The sequence below is a fragment of the Xenopus laevis genome, chromosome 8L (genome assembly GCF_017654675.1).
Source record: "Xenopus laevis strain J_2021 chromosome 8L, Xenopus_laevis_v10.1, whole genome shotgun sequence".
NCBI classification, from domain to species: Eukaryota; Metazoa; Chordata; class Amphibia; order Anura; family Pipidae; genus Xenopus; species Xenopus laevis.
This window is the reverse complement of record NC_054385.1, coordinates 23591500-23607572: the sequence shown is the minus strand read 5'-3', so window position 1 is coordinate 23607572 and position 16073 is coordinate 23591500. Positions and strand designations below refer to the sequence as shown.

General features: G+C 41.9%; 1 protein-coding gene across 2 annotated transcripts in view; it reads right to left on the bottom strand.

The window, feature by feature from the left end:
* The window catches only part of LOC108698296 (astrotactin-2-like), a 1031088-nt gene that overhangs the window by 369309 nt on the left and 645706 nt on the right, over positions 1 to 16073 (bottom strand). For both annotated transcript variants that reach the window (XM_018229686.2, XM_041572527.1), the window contains exons 14-15: positions 13734 to 13838; positions 6529 to 6708 (exon numbers count right to left, since the gene is read on the bottom strand). In XM_018229686.2, the coding sequence (XP_018085175.2) occupies positions 6529 to 6708; positions 13734 to 13838 (285 nt within the window). The remainder of the gene's footprint in view (positions 1 to 6528; positions 6709 to 13733; positions 13839 to 16073) is intronic.

Below are 16073 nucleotides of genomic sequence, written 5' to 3'. Positions count from 1 at the left end.
AAATAAAAGAAGAGGCGAAAGTACACCTCCCCCCTTTTTTAAAAAAAATATTTTAATGTAGAAATTCTTTGCTATATTTTTGTTGTTCGTTTCCCGGGGTCGTTCCACACCCCTCTCTTCTTCTACAGGTGCGACAATGTTACTACCAAATTTCAAATATTAAAACATTATCAGAAAGTTTGTATACTCTCAGCAACTTATAACCTTAAAAAAGACACAGCGGGGTGTAATCACAAATTCACTGAATTTTAATAATTCAAAAGAAAAAAAGAAAAAGAAAACCCTGTATGTCTTTATCCAAAATCACTAAAAACTGTTTATACTACTGCCAATAACTACTTATGAACTTATAAAGTGCTTGTCCTTGTCTATATAAAGATCACCAATGTGCTAAATTATATTATGAAATCAAATTCATAAAACTACAGTTCATTAAAGGTTCTAATACATCAATTATAATTGTTTTGATTATGATACTTTTTTTAAAAAAACACCCAATGAATTTGGTTAATCAAATCAGTTTCTTAATTAATTCTCTGTATAATTAAATTAATTTTCATATGACTTATTATAATAACAGGTCATCAAGATAAAAACATAACGTTCTAAAGTGCTTTGTGCTAATTATTTAACAACCATATGAGCCCCAAGGGGATTAAGTTAACTAATGTGAAATAGATTGTTGTGCCAATTATCAATTATTTAAATTCATAAATTCCACAATGACTAAGGTAAAAGATTAAAAACACAAGCTCCTTTCACAGGAATTCCTGTGAATGTTAAATTGTATCAACCTTATCAGTTGATTGGCAGGATAAACAATGTAACAATTAGTTCAAAAATTATCTCACATTCACGCTTATAAAAACATAAGATTAGAATTGGAAAGAAGAAGATAGTGATGGAGTCATCCCGTTAGCTACTATCTGGTCATTTTGCTATCTAAACCCAGGGATTACCACAAGTGAAGAAGGCAGAGTGCAGGGAACTGTGGTCTCAAATGTACCTTCTCTAACAAACGTTTTCTATCTTTCCTAAAAAAACACAAATTCCCTGCATCTTGTGAGGAAGAGGAAAAGATAAAAGGAGTTTGCTAATCTGTAGCTCCTGTATTTATATTAAAAGATATGGATAAGAGATCCCTTAAAAATTCAATGGCAGAGAGAGCACTTTATAAGTTCCTAAGTAGTTAGTGGCAGAAGTATAAACAGTTTTTAGTGATTTTGGAATATAAAGACATACAGGGTTTTATTTTTCTTTTTTTCTTTTGAATTAATAAAATATTAAAACATGTAAATGATCACACTTTTTTACCCCTATAGGATTTTACTCGTACAGCATAAAGACTTTAGATCCGTTTTTGATATCCAGGTCTTCCGTCTGATCTTAAGTTGTATACGTTATTAGGTTAAACATAACAGTCATCCCTTCTGGGTCATTTAACCATATATGCAGCATTCTCAATCAGATGGTTGATCTCTGTCTTATCCTTCATCCAGAACCATAGTAGAATAGTCATCAGAGGGAGTGTGAGTCGCTGTAGAAAGCCCTCAAGGCCATCCGGGGTCCTCATCGTGGTAGGTTTGCCTTTGTGAAAAGCTGTTAAAGCAAAAGGGAATCCCAATTTGTACTTAATTCCCTTTGTTTGGAGAATTTGTAGTAGTGGCCTCAGCGCCCTTCTCTGGGCCATTGTAGATGTCGAAAGATCTGGAAAGAATTTGAGTTTCGCCCCATCAAAGTCAAAGTCTTTGAAATGATTGGCTTTAACCATGATTTGTTCCTTCTCTGCATAGAAGTGCACTCAACATCTTGTGGTTGGGTAGCTTCTGGTATGTGGGGACGCAACTCCCTGTGGAGTAAATTTTTATATGTGTGGTGGGAAGTCTGCCCAGTAGTTGGTTGAATATGCCTTGTACCGAAGGGCGGAGGTCCTCTGGTCCTGTAGCCTCAGGAAGTCCCTTAATACATATATTATTGCAAAGCCCTCTGTTTTCTTGATCGTCTAGGTGTTGTTGTTAAAAATAAATTTGCTTAGCTTGTGTATTTATTGTCTTATATAGAACTTCCATTTGGCCCGAGGCAGTTGACTGGTTTTCTTTTAGTGCCTCTGGTACCCATTTGTTGAATGTTCTTATTCAGGTCTGCTATTTCCGACCTGAGAGTCTGCCCTAGCTTTCCTACAATATGGGTTAAGTAGTTTGTTTTTTTTTGCGGGCAAACCTGACAGGGATTCCTTTATTATCTGTATGTCCGTTAGGAATAGTGTCTGGAACGGTAGGTTTGATGGGGCCTCCTTGTGTTGGACATCTAGATGTATCGCTTGGGACCCCTGGCATGGGTTAATTTGTAGAATTGAGGGGCCCAAATCTTGGGCGTTCTGTCTCGGGTTGTGAGCTTCTGAGTATTGGTCAGTCAGTGACGCAGGGACAAGATCATCAGCCTGGTGCAACTGCTTAGTCGGGCTGGTTCTTACATTACCTCTATGAGGCGTGTTGAGTACATCTCCCGTGTTCCCTGCAGTGGAACCGTCACAGCCTCTCTCTGAATGCCATTCTGCACCATCACCTCAGCTCCATGCTGATGAGTCTTCCTCCGGTGATATGTGTGAGTCATCTGACGGACCTCTATGCTTGCGGACTGGCATCAGATTGAGAGGGTGCAGGTAAAGTATTACAATCATGTAAGTACCCTTCTGTAGCCGCCTCATCACCTAGGCTGCTGATGGCCTCCTTATGTCATGCGTATTATCCATCTGCTTGTCTTTTGCTCGGAAAAAAGATCAGATATTGCCTTGGGGGGAGTTCCCCTCGGGTGCCGGCTTCTGTTTGTGCCTCATTTGTTTAGTCATAGCAGCTTTGGTACTCGTTATACTGATTTAGGAGACCCTTTCTCACAGAGCTTTCACTGCATGCGTCTGACTCGGCTCCGTCACACCTATTTTACTGCATATCCTGCAGTATGGCAGGGCAATAAGCCCTGGGAGTCAGTAAGACTTGGCCCAGCCCTGAGTGCAAGAAAACACTGTCATCCCTGATACTTCTTTGTCCTCTTCACCCTCAAATGGTTTCCTATTCTAAACTGAGGAACAAATTGCTCCTATAAAGTACACACCATGATGATATTCCAAGTTGCACAATGAACAGAGAAATTAAGTGAAAAGATACAACTTCCTCAGGTGTCTTAAGCTTTGTCAAAGGCCAAGTTCAGTGGGCATCTAGTAATCACAAAGGTAGTGTTACGCATTGAAACTTTCACCAGGTACAGAGTATCCAAGGGGCTGATTTATTAATGCTCACAGTAAAAAAATGTATGTTTTATTGATTATTGCAATCTCATTGTGTTTTATTGATTAAAGTGTGACCAGGCTTTCAGTTACAATCACAAATTACATTATTTTCAAGATTGTACACTTTTGTCAAAACTAAAGGCAGTCAGTCTTAATCCTCCCATTCTCACATCATTCTATCAAGGTTAGGGTTCCCACCCTTCTGGTATTTAAATGGCAGCTTTGGCAAATCGCCAGCTAGGGCCGGGGCAGGTATTACAAATTTGAACTACTGGTATTTGTAAAGCCCTGCTACCATAAGAAGAACTGAACTTGCACATTGCACAAACATGTACTTTGTCCTGGCACAATGCTGTTTTATTCTTATTTTTTACTTATTGTAATGCACCATAAGAGGCCTGGCGGAAACGTGAGTTAAATACACTGTTATGTGTAATGGTTTGTATTGACAATAAAGAAATCTTTAAAAAAACTGGAAACGATCTGCTTCATCTCATTGGCTCAACTCTACCTAGATGCCTTAGAAATCAGTGCGAAGTGGATATTCAGAATTTTGGCACCGATGATACGGCTTGAGAAAGGGCAGGAGAAGGCCTGAAACATTGGCTTTTTTACCAGAATAAATTCACCTTTTCACTTTGCAAAAAAGAGTAAAGTAAATTGAACATTTACATATAAACTTAAAGGAAAACTATACCCCCAAAATGAATACTTAAGCAACAGATAGTTTATATCATATTAAGTGGCATATTAAAGAATCTTACCAAACTGGAATATATATTTAAGTAAATATTGCCCTTTTACATCTCTTGCCTTGAACCCCCATTTCGTGATGGTCTGTGTGCTGCCTCAGTGATCATCAGTCCAGAAATACTACAGCTCTAACTTTAACAGGAAGAAGTGTTGAAGCAAAAGACACAACTCTGTCTGTTAATTGGCTCATGTGACCTAAGAAATATAGTTTGTTTGGTATGTTTGTGTGCACAGTGAATCGTACAATTACAGGGGGCAGCCTTATTCTTTAAAATGGCAATTTTCTATTTATGATTACCCAATGGCACAGAAAAATGGTTTGTTTACATGAAGCAGGGTTTTACATATGAGCTGTTTTATGCAATATCTTTTTATAGAGACCTACAGGATTCTTTCATAAGAAATTATGTGAAGGCACAATATGTGTTGCTTTGTGTAAACTAATTATGTTGTCTTCATTAGCTAAAGAGATAAGTTCAAGAGCTATAATTACTAGATAAGGTAACAATTAATCATCATCATTTATTTTTCAACAGAAACATCTTAATTGTTCCAGAGGAATAAGTAACAGCTTTAATGTAAGGGTGACTAAATCTTCCTTAATTGTACTCCTAGATAATTAAAAAAGTGAAGGGGTTAGTTTAAGGGTCAGGGCAGATTCAGGAAAATTAGTTGCTCGGCGACAAATCTCCTTTTCTTCGGGGTGACTAAACTCCCAGAACTGCCTCCCCTGCCTTCCGCCGGCTAAAATGCAAATCGCCGTTTTCCGAAGTTGCCCGAAGTTTCTTTGTGAGGCGACTTCGGAAAATGAATTGCGCTGAGTGCCATCCCGCTGGCGATTTGTATTTTAGCCGGCGGAAAGGCAGGGGAGGCAGTTCGGGGACATTAGTCGCCCCGAAGAAGAGGAGATTTGTCGCTGGGCGACTAATCTCCCTGAATCTGCCTGTGTGCCCTGACCCTAAAGGGTAAACATTTCTAAGTAATAGTAATATCTATTAATAACTAAAAAACAGTTTGGGCTTTTTTTCAGTATACATGATACATTTTTTTGAATTCACTCTGGCACACAGTCTGGATAATTTTCAGAATTGCATATACATCAGCATATATGGTTGGTTTAAGCTTAAGACATTCATAGAAATGATCTGTGACTCCCGTGATGTGATGCTCCATTATATAGATAAATGGAATTTGTTTTTATAGCATGACAGGCATAGGATAGCATGCCTCAATGTTTCTCCAAAAAAGACGTATGGGATCAGTTATCCGAAAACCTTTTATACAGACAGCTCTGAATTATGGGAAGGCTGTCTCCCATAGACTTTATTTAAAGCAAATAATTAAAACAACTTTCTTTTTCTCTGTAATAGTAAAAATAGTACCTTGTACTTGATCCCAACTAAGATATAATTAACCCTTATTGGAGGCAAAACAATCCTGTTCGGTTTATTTAATGTTTTAATGATTTTTTTAATAGACAAGATTTGGGAATGAAAATTACAGAGAGACCACTTATCGGGAAATCCCTGGTCCCAAGCATTCTGTATAACAAGCCCCATACCTGTACTGCAAGTAAATAATGTTGTTCAGCCCTTCTATATTTAATTTATGTTATGCATTAAAAAAAAAATATTTTATTTCACTTGAAGGAGAAGGAAAGTTATTTATACTTGGGGTGCAAAAGTTAGGCACCCCCCTTGCGATTATATTTACTTACCTGACACTCTGAACCAGTGCTCCTATCAGCAGAAAACTGCATGGGCCAGGGTTCTGCAAGCAAGCATCAGGGAGTGATTGTCTTCTTAGCTTTCTAAATGTCCTGGGGCAGACGCATGCGCAGTAGAACTACATATCTAGCTTTTTCGTTAACTTTCTGCTTTTCACTCTATTGCGCATGTGCAGTCAAGAGCTGAAGGAAGAAGCAGGAAGAGCATGGTGCTCACTGGAAGAACCCCGGGCCAGTGCAGTTTTCTGCTAATAGGAGCACCAGCCTGGAGTCTCAGGTTCTTAAATACAATCACTTGGGGGTGTCTAACTTTTGGCAATCCCAAGCATAAAAGCACTTTCCTTCTCATTTAATGATAACTTGCAAACTCCTTATTAATGTTCAGTTTTTAAATGGATGGTTCACCTTTAAGTTAACTTGTAGTATGTTTCAGAATGGCCAATTTTAAGAACCTTTTCAATTGGTCTTTATTATTTATTTGTAATAGTTTTTTTAATTATTTAAAGCCAACTGCAAATTGTTTCAGAATATCATGCTCTACATTATACTAAAAGTTAACTCAAAGATGAACAACCTCTTGAAGATGAAGCCTTGCCCCAAATAAGGGAATTTCCCCTAAAATTTTGTAAATCACAGTGATGTTTGAAATAACCTTGTTATAAAATCAGTACAGTGTATGTCTTTACACCTCTTTACTACCTCTAGAGTCCTCTTGGGTATTTTATTTCATCCATTCCAATTCTGGGTACTTTTATTTGCTTACCTTTCTGGTACTGAAGCCACAGCTGCTGCTGCACCTTTTTGCTGGGAAATCGGATAATGCATGTAAGCTCTGAGCCATATAAAGCCTCTGAGATGTAGTGGGAGCCATATTGACGCAGGACATTCTGCAATTCTTCTCTGCTACTCTGAGGGCTTAGGATCTTCAACACACTGGTGAATCCTGCAACAAAAGAAAGCTTTTAACAAAATTCAACATAAACTATTCCTATATGCATAATTGTCTTGTCTTCTAGACTTTGGCTTTTAGAGAATTCTTAAAGATTAGTCTAGAACAGCGATCCCCACTAGCTTGTGAGCAACATGTTGCTCTCCAACCCCTTGGATGTTGCTCCCAGTGGCCTCAAAGCAGCTGCTTATTTTTGAATTCCAGGCTTGGAGGCAAATTTTGGTTGTATAAAAACTAGGTGCACTGCTAAACAGATCCTCAATGTAGGATGACAATCAACATAGGGGCTACTAAATGGCCAATCACAGCACTTATTTTGCACCCCGATAACATTTTTCATGCATGTGTTGCTCCCCATATCCTTTTACTTCTGAATGTTGCTCACGGATTGAAAAGCTTGGGGATCCCTTGTCTAGAACGAGTCTAGCAGGATAACCACATCACCCATTAGTCATAAATTTCTCCCAATGCCAATGCTACACACAGAGCTCAATGCCCATATCTCACAGCAGAGCAGAACATGTTTCTGCTATATATACAGTATTTATGTTAATAATAATAATAATAATAATAATAGCAGGTACTAATTTGAATGCCAAATGATTTTTGTAAACTGCCAGGGTGTCAGGGCCCGAAGGCTCTGTTGTAGTGTGGACCAAGGAGGAGACAACAACACCAAGTTCGCGGTACAAAAGGATTTATCAGAAGAATAGTCGTAATCAGGCAAATGGTCAGTACAGGCAGCAAGGATCAGAATCGATGAAAACAGGCAAGAAGTCGGTACACGAATAAGCAGAATATCAAGAATCACACCCAGGAACTATACAAGATAGACCTATAATTGGGCAAGGACAGAAAGGGCAATTGGAAATAAATAGTCCAAAGTTGGCGCCAAAACTTGACGTCGGCGTCCTCCCATTGGCGTCCTGACGCCGACGCACATTCTGACGCCAGCGTCCATTCCGTCGCCGGCGACCAATCCTGGGGCGACACGTTTCTGACGCAGTCATATTACGACCAGGAAGATCCGCATGGTGGAGCAGGAGGTCGCCATCTTGGATGTCCCGTGGGGTAAGTTCTTCACTTTCCATTACAGTACCCCCCTCCTTAGGCCTTGGGCCTCAGGACCACCGAGGCTAGGGGAAGAAGGAAAAAGTCTGTGGAACTTACGAACCAGGACAGGTGCATGTACGTCCAAGCTTTTCACCCAAGAACACTCCTCTGGACCGAACCCCTTCCACTCGATAAGATATTGAAGAGAGCCCCTGGAAATACGAGAGTCCAAGATTCTTTTGACTTCAAATTCCTTGTGATCGTCAACCAAAACAGGAGCTGGAGAGGAAGAAGAGGGGCAAGACATAGCAGGTTTAAGCAGGGAAACATGAAAAACATTAGGTATCCGCAGCTCAGGAGGAAGTTGAAGACGAACAGCCACAGGGTTGATAATTTCGATGATAGGGAAGGGGCCGATGAATTTAGGACCAAGCTTGGGTGTAGGAATCTTGAGACGAATGTTGCGAGTGGAAAGAAAAACTGAACAGGACAAAACAAAGTCTTTGACATCTTTCCTTAGGGACGGCCACCAGACCAGACGAGACAGGAGCTCGGTTGTCTTCTTAATCCCTGGATGACCGGCCTGTTTGGAACTGTGAGATTGGGATAAAATGGCATGACAAAATTCCGGAGGGACAAAGGCAACACCAAGAGGAGTCTCTACAGGAGCTGAAGACTGAGCAGAAAGTAACTGAGGCACAGGAGGGAAACAAGGCAGCAATAATCTTGGTAGAGGGCACAATGGGTACAGGATCTTTGGGGCAGGAATCTTCAGGAGCAAAGCTTCTGGACAGAGCGTCAGCCTTCCTGTTTCTGGAGCCAGGACGAAATGTGATAATAAAATTAAAACGAGAAAAGAAAAGTGCCCACCTGGCTTGCCGGGGATTGAGGCGCTTGAGGGATTGAATAAATTCAAGGTTCTTGTGGTCGGTAAAGATTGTCACCGGAATAGAAGAACCCTCAAGCAAATGTCTCCATTCTTCCAAGGCCAACTTAACGGCAAGTAGCTCCCGATTGCCCACATCATAGTTCTGCTCAGGGGAAGAAAATTTTTTGGAGAAAAAGGCACAAGGATGGAGTTTACTGTCAGAAGAAGATCTTTGAGATAGAACTGCTCCAGCTCCTACATCAGAGGCATCGACTTCAATGAAGAAGGGTTGAAGGGGTTCAGGGTGTCTAAGAATTGGAGCAGAAGAAAAGGCTTCCTTGAGGGTCTTGAAGGCTTCGAGAGCTTGAGGGGGCCAGCATTGAGGTTTATTCCCTTTACGGATCAGGGCAAGGATTGGATGGATCTTGGAAGAAAAGTTTTTGATGAATTGTCTATAATAGTTGGCGAAGCCAATAAATCTCTGAACTGCCTTGATGCTGGTAGGAAGGGGCCAATCCAAAATTGCAGAAACTTTGGCGGGATCCATCTTAAAACCTTGTGGAGAAATGATGTAGCCAAGAAAAGGAATGGAAGAAACTTCGAAGGTGCATTTTTCCAATTTGGCAAAGAGATTGTTTTTCCTCAACCTGGAAAGAACTTCACGCACTTGGCAACGATGATCAGAAAGGTTTTTGGAAAAAATAAGAATGTCGTCTAAGTACACGACCACACACTGTCCCAAAAGATCACGAAAAACGTCATTGACCAATTCTTGGAAGGCCGCAGGAGCATTGCAAAGACCGAAAGGCATGACGAGATACTCGTAATGGCCATCACGAGTATTAAAAGCGGTCTTCCATTCGTCTCCCTCACGAATCCGAATAAGATTGTAGGCCCCTCGTAGATCCAACTTAGTAAAGAAACTAGCCCCCTTGAGCTGATCAAAAAGTTCAGAGATGAGAGGAAGAGGATATCTGTTCTTTACGGTGATTTTATTTAACCCCCTGTAGTCAATGCAGGGCCGCAGACTACCATCTTTCTTTTCAACAAAGAAGAACCCTGCTCCGGAAGGGGAGGTAGAAGGACGAATAAAACCTCTCTGAAGATTCTCCTGGATATAAGACTTCATAGCAGAAGTTTCGGAGGGAGAAAGCGGATAAGTGCGGCCTCGGGGAGGCATGGAGCCGGGTAAAAGTTCGATAGGACAATCATAGGGACGATGAGGTGGGAGAGTCTCAGCGGACTTCTTATCAAAGACATCGGAAAAGGCTTGGTACACAGGAGGGAGAGAAGAACTTGAAGATACTGAAGAAACTTTGACAACAGGAACAGCAGGTAAACAGTTGTGTACACAAAATGGACTCCAACGGGAAATTTGAGAAAAGGACCAGTCAATGACCGGATTATGAACACACAGCCAAGGCAATCCCAGGACAACGGGAGTTGAAGGGCAATCGATAAGAAGAAAAGACAGTCTTTCCAAATGCATAGTGCCCACCTTGAAGGAGAGTTCCTGAGTAGACTGCGAGATGATGGCAGAAGAAAGGGGACGATCATCAATCACCAGGACTCGAAGAGGGGTTGCCAAGGGTTGGAGCGGAATGGCATGGTTATCAGCAAAGGCACGATCCATGAAGTTGCCAGCAGCACCAGAATCGAGGAAAGCCTGAGAAGGGATCTTCTTGGAGCCAAACTGGATTTGAACAGGAAGAAGAAAGCGTTGAGCAGAGGAATGGGGAGGAGAACAAATTCCACCCAGGTAAGTCTCCCCAAGCTTACCTAGGTTTTGGAGTTTCCCGGCTTCACTGGGCATTCCTGGGCGAAGTGGGCTTTTCCCCCACAGTAGAAGCATAACCCAGCAGCCCTTCTCCGGAGCTTCTCCTGTTCGGAAAGGCGTGCCCGCCCGATCTGCATTGGTTCTTCAGGTGGTAAAGAAGAAGTAGCAGGTGCCGCAGGAGGAGGAGGAGAAAGGTTGGAAGCCGGACTGGGAAGTAAGGGTCTTTGGAAGCGTGGAGCCAGGGTGGGTTGGTACCTGGAAAACTTCCTAGCACGCTCCCTGTCAAGTTCAACTTGAAACTCCCTCTGTCGGTGTCAACCTTCACAGCCAACGCAACAAGGTCCTCCCATCGAGAAGGAATCTCACGAGATACAAGATCGTTCTTGATGCGCATCGCCAGGCCGTTGTAGAAGGCAGCATGGTATCCGTCATTATTCCACGAAGTTTCTGCCACGAGAGTTCGGAATTCGATGGCATATTCCGGAACAGAACGAGTCCCTTGCTGCAGCTGGAATAAACGAGCCGAGGCAGAAGTAGCCCGACCTGGAGCATCGAACACTGTGCGAAGGTCCCGGATGAAGGCCTTGGCATCGTCGATTACCGGATCTTCCTTCTCCCAAAGAGGAGAAGCCCACTCCAGAGCTTTCCCTTGCAGGCGGGTGATAATATAGCCCACTTTAGCTCGCTCCGAGACAAACTGACCTGGAAGCAGGGTGAATTGGATCTCACACTGGTTGATGAAACCACGGCATAATTCCGGATCACCGCTATACAGAGGAGGTGCAGGGATGCGAGGTTCGGAAACCTGGAGCGGAGTAGCAGGAACCGGCATAGGGACTGGAGCCACAGGAGATAAAGCAGATAATTTCTCCAGGATTGCTTCAAGTGCCTGGCCGAAGTGGGTTTGCTGGGCTTCATAGGTGTGCATACGGGAAGCCAATCCACGAACGGCTCTGCCGACATCAGTAGGAACTTGGGGCTCCTCAGAGGGGTCCATGGCCCAATTATACTGTCAGGGCCCGAAGGCTCTGTTGTAGTGTGGACCAAGGAGGAGACAACAACACCAAGTTCGCGGTACAAAAGGATCAGAAGAATAGTCGTAATCAGGCAAATGGTCAGTACAGGCAGCAAGGATCAGAATCGATGAAAACAGGCAAGAAGTCGGTACACGAATAAGCAGAATATAAAGAATCACACCCAGGAACTATACAAGATAGACCTATAATTGGGCAAGGACAGAAAGGGCAATTGGAAATAAATAGTCCAAAGTTGGCGCCAAAACTTGACGCAGTGACGTCATGACGCCAACGCCGGCGTCCTCCCGTTGGCGTCCTGACGCCGACGCACATTCTGACGCCGGCGTCCATTCCGTCGCCGGCGACCAATCCTGGGGCGACACGTTTCTGACGCAGTCATATTACGACCAGGAAGAGCCGCATGGTGGAGCAGGAGGTCGCCATCTTGGATGGCCCGTGGGGTAAGTTCTTCACTTTCCATTACACAGGGTTCATTACTTTCTTTAATTGTCATAAAAATGCCTTATAATAATGATAGCAATATTAAAATGTTTACTCAATAGAAAGATCTTGTATTATAATCTAGTTATAATGTTAATCATAATGTGCATGTGCATTTTTCTACCACAGTTGTAGAACAAAGTTATATAATTAAAGGCACTAATAGGGTAATGTAGTAAAATTAACTAAGTTTGCCCAGGAGCAGAAACCCATATCAATCAATAAGCAGGTAGCATTTACTGGTCACCTGTATACAAATCTTATTGGTTGCTATGTGTTACTGCTCCTGGGCATACTTACCTCATATGTGATAAAAGGCACTAAGTTTGCCCATAAGCAGTAACCCATAGAAATCAATAAGCAGGTAGCATTTACTGATCACCTGTATAAAAATCTTATTGGTTGCTATGCGTTACTGCTCCTGGGCAAACTTAGTAGCTTTTATCACATATGGGGTAAGTATGCCCAGGTGCAGCAACCCTTAGCAATCAACAAACAGGTAGCATTTACTGCTACCCTGTTTGAAAACCTATTAACCTAAATTGTTTGGTTTTATTGAATGCATTGTAGAATGCAGCTACCGATTCATAGCACTTTTATGTTTCTGGGAGAGGTGGATCCCTGGCACACTGGAAATGGCAGACAGTTCCCCTAAAAATGTTCTTCATAGTGGGAAACAAATCTGTTGGAACAAAACAGATGGAGGGAATGGAGTCCCTTCAATAACCATAGATATTCAATGTAGAATTAATTAATTCAATTGCAGAATTAATTATGCTTGTCATTAAAAATTATGGTATGAAAGTGTAAAATGAGGACCTACAAAGGACACGGGGACCAATTTTTAGTCCTGAGCATTAGGTTAACAATATCTGGTATTCCAGAAACAGAAAAATGTTTTGTAGACCATTGTGTTCACTAATACTGTATATATGTTTGCTAATATATCCAGAGTATTAATACTGCAAAAGGAATGGGGCTCAACTCAACCTATTCAGTTTGAATCAGGCTGATTCAGTCAATTAGGAGCAAACAGTACTATAGATTTTTTGGCAGCAGTTTTAACCAGTGGGTAGAAGCTTGAAATTGGACAGTGAACAGCCATACATTCCCAGTATATATGTCAGTGTATTTTCCTAGTGCTTTGATATGATTGGTGCATATATAGTTCCAGTTAGCTATAGTGATGGCCAAATCAGTCCTCTTCACTTTTCTGAAAAATTTGCAAAGCAGAAACCAATCTCAAAGGGTCCACTGCAAGTTTTTTTTTTGCAACAACTTTTTCAGTGCACAATACATTGAGGTCTATGGGTATTTTTTTGCAGTGAAACTCATCACTAGTTAGCTTAGGGGTATAGTTATAAAAGAGTGAAATTGAGCTTGTCACCATTCGCAAGAGAGAGGCAGTTCTGTTTTTTTGGAAAGGATTTCTAGGTTCATATATATCAATGGCTGAACTTTTGCTTTCGTCCAATGATAAATAGACCCTAAAATCACATACAAAAGAAGAAATAACTCAGAAAATTCCTATCTGATGAACTGCAGTGAGCTTTGTTTTACTATTTCATAAATATGCTGCGTGTTTGTGATTTCTTAATTTCTTATGGCATCCCTTTGCATTTCACTGTCAGTCAATGTCACCCAATTTAGTAGATAATACACATTAATAGGGTTTTTTCACTCAATTGAGGTTCTTTTAATATTAATGCAGATATCAAAACCATATGAAAAATCAGTTTCTTCCCTTGCTCTTGTTCATGCAAGCAAAAAAAAGACATATTTATTATTTACAGGAAGGTCTGACCTGTAGACAGTGAGATGGAATTGAGTTTCACTTTGTAGAGGTTACTCCGCACCCTCCATTGCTGCACCATGGGATATCCCAATGCTTCATTATACCTCACATCTCCTAGAGTGGATACATTTGCAAGTGACAGAAAAGAGAATATGATAACAGATGATACAAGTGACATTTGTGCTCTGCATTAGACATACAATGGTCACAGCTGGAATGCTTTGAGTTGGCAAGTCACCGAAGTTGCATCCAACTGGATCTATTGGATCACCCATCAGTGAAAGCAACTTACATAGAAGTCAGTGGATGTGGTGCCACTGTGACAGTGAGAGCACTCCTGTTGGATTTATGTTACAGAAAGTCTGTTGTGAGACTGGGCTCTAAATCAATACCACTTAAATGTGCTCTTAATTGTATATTTTTTTCAACTACAGATAATATCAGACAAGTTGTTAGGTTTTCATTTAACATTGCTGATTTCACAAAAGTTATACCACTTTTTAAAGCCTGGACTACTGACTCCCACATTTTCACGTATTTATCTAGCACTTCCATTAAACAGATTGGAGTCAAAGGAAGTCTGGTCAAAATACCCTGGTGAACAAATCCAAACCAATTTGACTTTAAAGGGATCCTGTCATCAGAAAACATGTTTTTTTTCAAAATGCATCAGTTAATAGTGCTACTCCAGCAGACTTCTGCACTGAAATCCATTTCTCAAAAGAGCAAACAGATTTTTTTCTATTCAATTTTGAAATCTGACACGGGGCTAGACATTTTGTCAATTTCCCAGCTGCCCCATGTCATGCGACTTGTGCCTGCACTTTAGGAGAGAAATGCTTTATGGCAGGCTGCTGTTTTTCCTTCTCAATGTAACTGAATGTGTCTCAGTGGGACATGGGTTTTTACTATTGAGTGTTGTTCTTAGATTTACCAGGCAGTTGTTATCTTGTGTTAAGGAGCTGCTATCTGGTTACCTTCCCATTGTTCTTTTGTTTGGCTGCTGGAGGGGAAAGGGAGGTGATACCACTCCAACTTGCAGTACAGCAGTAAAGAGTGATTGAAGTTTATCAGAGCACAAGTCACAGTATCCCTGACACTCCACCTCCATTTAGATGTGTGTCACACAGCTTATACTAGCAAGGAACTAAAGCTGTGATTTATTGTAGCTTTTACTGTTTAGTGTGCAATTATATGCCACTTTTCCCTTGGCTTTTGAAGTTGAACCAAAGCAATTTGGAATAAACTCAGAAATCCAATGACACTGAATTCCCCTGGCACAGTCCAATGTAGGCTTTATGCCCTTGTTTGTAGCTAAATATGTTATATGTGCTCTATTGGAGCAAATCCTACATTCACATATTGACAACAGTTAGTAAATATACTGTAAATTATGCCATTTAAGATGACTGTAAAATGTAAGGAGTTTGATTCATATCCAGTGTAGCTTTACGTTACTGACATTCACACCATGGCATCATTTTATAGCATTTTAATATTAAAAACAATTAAATAAGGGGGCGTGGCCTAACGCAGAACCGAGTAGCACGCATGTAGCAAGAGCTCCGTGTAAAAGGGGTCTAACTAATCCTACTTCTGGGTACCTGAGCTGCGATGACTAGGCAGCGGAGACATAAAACAAAGCAAACTGGAGGAAACTCTCCCAGAGGTAATATCGGATCTTTCTTCCGTGCACAAGACAATTGTGCCGACTCCTCAGCAGACCCGCGGCGGCCATCTTGGACCAGCGGCCTTGATGATGAAGCAGCCAGAGTGGGGCAAATGATCGAGGAGGATATAATAACCACACCTGTACCTTCCCCGCCAGCCGGCAGCAGTAAGAGGCAGATGACTATCCAAGCACAAATACACGGTACGCAGGCGGATGACCCGCGTAAGACGCCAGACAGCAGTGCATCGGTGTGGAGTTCCGGAGACGGAGCAGACTGGCAAGCCGGGCACAGCCGCGACGGAACATCTTCTGTGGGAGCCTTATCCACGACGCTAATAAAGGTACCGTACCGGGTAACCCCCTATTCTGCACGCCTGGCAATTCTGTTAAAGGAGTGCCACCCAGCCCCGTGTTTACAATCCCGCCATGGCCATATAGTCATTGTAAAACACAGGGCCCCGGGACTACTACCCCTGCGAACAAGCAGTTCGGGCCACTTCATGTGACGCAGCATAACAGTGAACCGGTAGCTGCCGGCCCATGTAACGCAGACCAAGCAGCGCTCACGGCGGACCTAAGAGCGATCCGGCAGTCGCTAACCGGCCTACCCACCAAGGCAGACCTGGCCCAGGTGGTGTACAAGCTTGAGAGTGCCCTGTGGACGGAATTAGCTGATC